Genomic DNA, 6,196 nt, shown 5'->3' with positions numbered 1-6,196 from the left:
ATTACTCAGTTTTATAATTTAAGATTCGAAGTCGAACTTTTCTACCGGACTTTTCCCTGCATTCCATCGGGAGCCCAAATACCACGAAGCGGAAATCTAATTCAGCCCAATACTTTGATACACCAAACAGGCAGACATTCCTCCTTCCGACGGCGGCGCTCCGTCCCGGCCCACACCCTGACCAATCTTCCGTGGACCCCCGCCCCCCAGCACCCTCTTCCTGTCCAGGCGTCCACTGCCTCCCGTCCGTCTCGACCTCCCCGTCGCATTCCGCAACCCCGTCGCACCTCCTGACCTCCCGCTCCCTCCCTCTCTCTCTCTCTCTCTCTCTCCCAGCGGCGACGCCTCGGGCGCTCGTACCCCTGCCTGCCCCTTCTCCGGCCGCCCTAGCCGCCGCCGCCGAAGCCCGATCCGAGCCCCCCCGGAGGTCAGGTAAGATCCGCCGCTCCTCTCTCCCTGCTTCCACCGCTAGATCTGCTTCTCGCGTTCCACGCTCCACAATCGCCGCGGCCGGTCCTCGATCCAACCGCTGGCGCCGCGGGTCGGGGGATTGTGCCGCCTTCGTGCGGTTTCGGGTGGTTCCCCTTCCAGATCTGGGTTGTTTTGGTTCGATTGCGCTGGTTTTGGATGAGATTGCGGGAGTTTCTTGTTCGTCCTGGTTTGGATTCTTGTTGGTTGGGAGAGCTAGGCGGCGTGTGTGGAGGTGGATTTGGTTGCCGGGTGTGTGGGAGCCTGGAAGGCGGTGCCCTACTGGTTATTTAGGTAGGCATCTTGTTGTTTGGATAGGTTCTCGGGACCATGTCTGTCACAGTAGCGTTCTTATATTGTTCATGCAAGTCAATCCCAGGGACTTCTTGAATTGTAAATTTTGCAATAGTTTGGTTCATCTAATCTTTGATTATGTTATCAGAGATCTTATTGTTGATTTTTTATCCAATCATGCCTTTCTAATTTGCATCTCTTTGTTTATGCTACCAAAGTTATAATGAATTTTCCTTTTTATTTGTTACAAATTTTAGAATTACAAAGTTCCTTATGTTTCCTCATTTACAAATTCAGAAATCCTTGATAAACCTGATGGCTATGATTGATGAGCCTCTGTATCCAATTGCTGTACTGATTGACGAGCTTAAGAATGAGGATATCCAATTGCGTCTAAACTCAATCAGAAGACTTTCCACAATTGCTCGGGCGCTTGGGGAAGAAAGAACCAGAAAGGAACTGATTCCATTTCTTAGTGAAAACAATGATGATGAAGATGAGGTGCTTCTTGCAATGGCCGAGGAATTGGGTGTGTTCATTCCTTATGTTGGGGGTGTAGAACATGCTCATGTTTTGCTTCCACCATTGGAGACATTGTGTACGGTGGAGGAAACTTGTGTCCGCGATAAGGCAGTTGAATCTCTGTGCCGTATTGGTGCACAGATGAAGGAAAATGACATTGTCGACTGGTTCATTCCAGTAGTAAAGGTAAGAGTTTCATAAGTAGCAGAAAGTACTTCTTTTGTTGTTGTTCTAAATAAATATGCTGCCATTGTTAATCCATTTAATATTTGTGGATGTTTTTAGCTCAAACCATCCACATTATATTTCCTTCAACTATTTATCTAATTTTCCATGTTTGTCTTGCATGCTTAGCTTGCTACTAAAGTATGGCTCTTTTGTTTCCCACTTCCCATGCTTTAGCATTTTAAGTATATCTTGTTTTGATTGGCTTAAACAATTCCTAAACTGCTGAGCTTAGCATCGTTTTTCAAACCATGTGCGCTAGCAACTGACAGTTCCTGATAGTGTACTTTTGCAGGTGTGTAATTCAAAGGTCGAATTATATATGCAAAACATTGATTATGAGGCATCATTGCTTAGCAGATTTTATGTTATCACACCTTGCGATTCCACATGCTTTTGTTCCAGTTTTCTATTTGATCTCTTATTTATGCAGATTTTCGTTAAAATATGATTTTACCAATTCATTTTTGGGGAATCTTCAGTGTGCTTGATAGAAATAATCCGTGAATGTTAATTTCGTGCTTGCATATCATGTCCAAGAACTTAATTCTTCCATGTTTTACTCTGTTCAGAGGCTAGCAGCAGGTGAGTGGTTTACAGCTCGGGTATCGTCCTGTGGTCTCTTCCACATAGCCTATCCAAGTGCACCGGACCAACTGAAAACAGAATTGAGGACTATCTATGGTCAGCTATGTCAGGATGACATGCCTATGGTCAGAAGAGCAGCTGCATCAAATCTTGGAAAGTTTGCTGCCACAGTTGAACAGAGTCATCTGAAGACAGAAATAATGTCTATATTTGATGATTTAACCCAAGATGGTATTTTTTTAATACATGTCTTAATGAATTGTTTTGTGTTGCTTCATTTATTTTTCACTGCAAGATAACTGTATGTGTTTATACATGTTTCTTTTCATAATGTTGCCTGTGCTTCTTTTAACTGTCCTTGGGGCCTGAAACATGCCTCTCCTTTTTTACCCTATAATGAGTAAAAGTTCAAGATATGTTTTAATGCTTGAATGTCTTGAAGTCAGAATTTACTCGGAAAGGCACACTACACTAGACCAATATTTTAGAACCAGGCTTGAATCAATGAGTTAGTGTATGCACATTGTTATATGCATTTTGAACATCATTGGAACTGTCTAAAACTTGACGATCTTTATTTTTCAGATCAAGATTCAGTGCGTTTGTTGGCTGTTGAAGGCTGTGCTGCACTTGGTAAATTGTTGGAACCACAAGATTGTGCAGCTCATATTCTCCCAGTTATTGTCAATTTCTCCCAGGTACGTTGCTCCCATTTTGCATCCATACAAGATTGCAACAAATTTGTTTACATAGCCTGGATATGTTATCGGAAGACACATTTGTGATTGCATAATTTCTCAGAGTTGCGTCTTATGATTGCAACTTTTTGCAGTTCAATGCATCACACTGATATATGGTACATGCTTATAGTTGCTTTGTTTCCTTTGATAGGATAAATCCTGGCGTGTTCGTTATATGGTTGCCAATCAATTGTATGAGCTTTGTGAGGCTGTTGGCCCTGAGCCTACGAGGTATTATGTGTTTTCGTTACAAGACACCTGAATTTAATATACATAGTAGGATAGTAAAACATATGTACTAAATTCTTCTGTACTATGTTAACCCATGACTTTTCAAGTGGACTAACTCTCTTTATTGGTAATAGAGCTGATTTAGTACCTGCATATGTTCGTCTCCTTCGTGACAACGAGGCTGAAGTGCGGATAGCAGCTGCTGGAAAAGTTACTAAGTTCTGTCGCATATTAAGTCCACAGCTTGCAATCCAGCATATTCTTCCATGTGTTAAGGTTGTGGAAAGAAGTTATCAAACATCATTTTGTTACACTTTTTTCCTCAGCGAACTAACTCATGCCAACTGCACTTACAGGAATTGTCATCAGATTCGTCCCAGCATGTTCGTTCAGCTTTGGCTTCAGTCATTATGGGGATGGCTCCTGTGTTGGGGAAGGTGCTATCCGTGATGCAAACAAATGTTTCTAGAATTTGCTGCAAACTGTTGGCAGTCAATGAAAGCTGATCCATCTTAATTTCTGATTTTTGGCAGGATGCTACCATTGAACAACTTCTTCCTATTTTTCTTTCTTTGTTGAAGGATGAATTTCCTGATGTTCGACTCAACATAATCAGCAAACTTGATCAAGTTAATCAGGTTAGTGCCATTTTTTGATACTGGAGTTAATATGTCTTTTTTCTCTCTGTTTATCTTTAAATTAGCTGTTCTTTTACCAGCTACAAGTATGTTGGGTTCCTTGTGTTCTCTTTTCAAATTTTCTGATGATTTGTGAATTTGTTTTGATCTTTCAGGTTATTGGAATTGATTTGCTGTCTCAATCACTGCTACCAGCCATTGTAGAACTTGCAGAGGATAGGCACTGGAGAGTCCGGCTTGCAATAATTGAGTACATCCCATTGTTGGCAAGTCAGTTAGGTGTCGGGTTTTTTGATGACAAGTTGGGGGCACTCTGCATGCAATGGTTGGAAGATAAGGTTTGTATTATTACAGTTATGAATGTGCTGGATATCATAACTGTAATTCCATGGGGATTTCTCTTGAGCATCTCTACTTATATCCCTGAGGGCATGTAGGACATTGTAATGTATTGACTGATGGTTGGATCGGTGTGATTAACTAACAAAAATTTGAATTTTAGGTCTTCTCAATCAGAGATGCTGCTGCTAACAACTTGAAGCGGCTTGCAGAGGAGTTTGGTCCTGAGTGGGCGATGCAGCATATAATTCCTCAGGTTATTTATCTACTATCTGAACACCTGATATGCATTTCTGTGCCTCAGGTTATAGTTTAATCTCTGATAGACCTTGGTGCTAAGCATCCAGTACATAATTCTATGGCTTAGGTTTTCTCTGTGTGTTTGTTACCTTGTGAATGCTAATGGTGCCAATTAGTTAATTCGCAAATGCTGTAACCTTTGTAAATATTAATTAAGTTGTAAATAATAGGTTCGACTATGGCTCAGTATGCAAATGTTGTCGCCTTTGTAAATGTTAATTAAGTTTGATCATGCCAAACGAAGTAAATTCGTATTCTCTAAAAGAATTGACCACCCTCCAAATTCCATGCTTCTCAGCTGCTGCATATTATCCTGGCATCCAGCAATGAATAGCTAACTTCAGGGAGCACATGCTGCATTTGCATTCATTTTGTTGCATGGAATTTCTGCAGTCATAAAAACTCATTTGTTTGATATTTCAGGTGCTGGAAAAGATCAACAACCCGCACTACCTGTATCGCATGACAATTCTGGAAGCTATCTCATTGCTGGCCCCTGTAATGGGTGCAGAAATCACCTGTCAAAAGCTGCTTCCAGTCGTCATTAATTCCTCAAAGGACAGGTGAGTGACCAGGGCATTCTGAGAGGGATCACATCTTTTCAATGTCTCACTAACGGTCTAAATTTTCAGGGTTCCTAACATCAAGTTCAATGTTGCAAAAGTACTGCAGTCGCTTATACCGATCCTTGATCAATCCGTGAGTTCCTATGGTTTTTATACTATCCTATTTTAAGGTGCAACACTTGAAGTTCCTGTTATTGGGGAATATCATCAATACTTACACTGCAGGTTGTGGAGAAGACCGTGAGGCCATGCCTTGTTGAGCTCAGCGAGGATCCTGATGTGGATGTAAGATACTATGCAAACCAGGCACTGCAGGTGTGCGATCAAATGATGGTGTCAAGCTAACTAGTCTGATATTTAGTGCTTGATTGTTTTAGTCCAATTTTGGAGTACCTGTAATTTGGCCTTTAGATGAAGAAAAGTTCCTTCTAGCCTCAGTAACAGATCGACACTACCATGCTGATAAATGGACGGTCTCGATCCCTTGTTCGTTGTGTTATTAATGTTGTAATTGAGCAAGATCGACTACAGATCGACACGACGTTATTATGTGTGAAGGTAGATTGGACTTTGCTTTCTGTTTCGGGTTTGATGTGCATAATGTGACTTCCTCGAGCCTTGCACTTCCGAGATTATGTCTGGCAAGTAGTTGAACAGCTACAGTTTTCATTCCTTGCTAGTTTTTTATGGAGAGATCGGGATCGAGCAGTTTTTAGAGTTGTACCAGTTTAAATTTCAAATACGGCACAGGATTGTGTAAATCTAGTCTTATTTATCTATAGCCCTTTGGCGTTTGCTCTTGAGTCCCGAAGACTAAATTGCTTTCGGGTTATTTTAGACTGGAACAGACACACGGGAGGCTTGCAAAAATTTGGGAACGGATGTGCTGGTTCTGAGTAAATTTAAACCCCAGCCCGTTAGTGGTGGTGTTCATGGCCCAGTGGTACTGTTGCGGTGTGACGAGGATATCTCTTCTTTGCATAGATCACTAAAACACGTGCGCGACAGCTGGATCTCCAAGATCTCCAAGTACGTTCTAATCTTATTAGTTGTTTTTTGAACTTACGTTTGGTTACATGCATGAACAATGGAGAGGATCAGTAAGGACTTGGAGAAGGCCAATAAGTCAAGAAGGACGAGCTAGGATATCCACACCAAGGAGGAGTCCATGTCCAACTCGACTTCGACTCCACCTTGGATTCGAGAACCTAACTTCACCAAAATTGACGCTCTAGCCATATACGGAGTCGGATTTGGACGTTCTATATATGGTTGGAATCAGAAT

The 6,196-nt window shown here is 41.8% G+C and overlaps 1 protein-coding gene across 3 annotated transcripts; it reads left to right on the top strand.

Annotated features, from left to right (window-relative positions):
• Positions 1–248: 248 nt before the first annotated feature.
• LOC112881386 (serine/threonine-protein phosphatase 2A 65 kDa regulatory subunit A beta isoform) lies at positions 249–5,501 on the top strand. 3 transcript variants are annotated; one of them, XM_025946045.1, is made up of 13 exons: positions 249–432; positions 1,060–1,470; positions 2,082–2,328; positions 2,683–2,795; positions 2,989–3,068; positions 3,203–3,344; positions 3,425–3,505; positions 3,602–3,706; positions 3,862–4,044; positions 4,209–4,301; positions 4,769–4,908; positions 4,978–5,044; positions 5,149–5,501. In XM_025946045.1, the coding sequence occupies exons 2-13, from the start codon at positions 1,078–1,080 to the stop codon at positions 5,254–5,256; spliced, it is 1,752 nt and encodes a 583-aa protein (XP_025801830.1). In that variant the 5' UTR covers positions 249–432; positions 1,060–1,077; the 3' UTR covers positions 5,257–5,501. The 3 variants fall into 3 exon arrangements, with proteins under 3 accessions (XP_025801830.1, XP_025801829.1, XP_025801828.1); XM_025946044.1 differs by having other exon boundaries at positions 250–427; positions 5,137–5,501; XM_025946043.1 differs by having other exon boundaries at positions 250–432; positions 5,137–5,501.
• The last annotated feature ends 695 nt before the right edge of the window (positions 5,502–6,196 follow it).

The sequence above is a fragment of the Panicum hallii genome, chromosome 2, assembly GCF_002211085.1.
Source record: "Panicum hallii strain FIL2 chromosome 2, PHallii_v3.1, whole genome shotgun sequence".
In the NCBI taxonomy this organism is placed as follows: Eukaryota; Viridiplantae; Streptophyta; class Magnoliopsida; order Poales; family Poaceae; genus Panicum; species Panicum hallii.
This window is presented reverse-complemented; position numbering and strand designations above follow the sequence as displayed.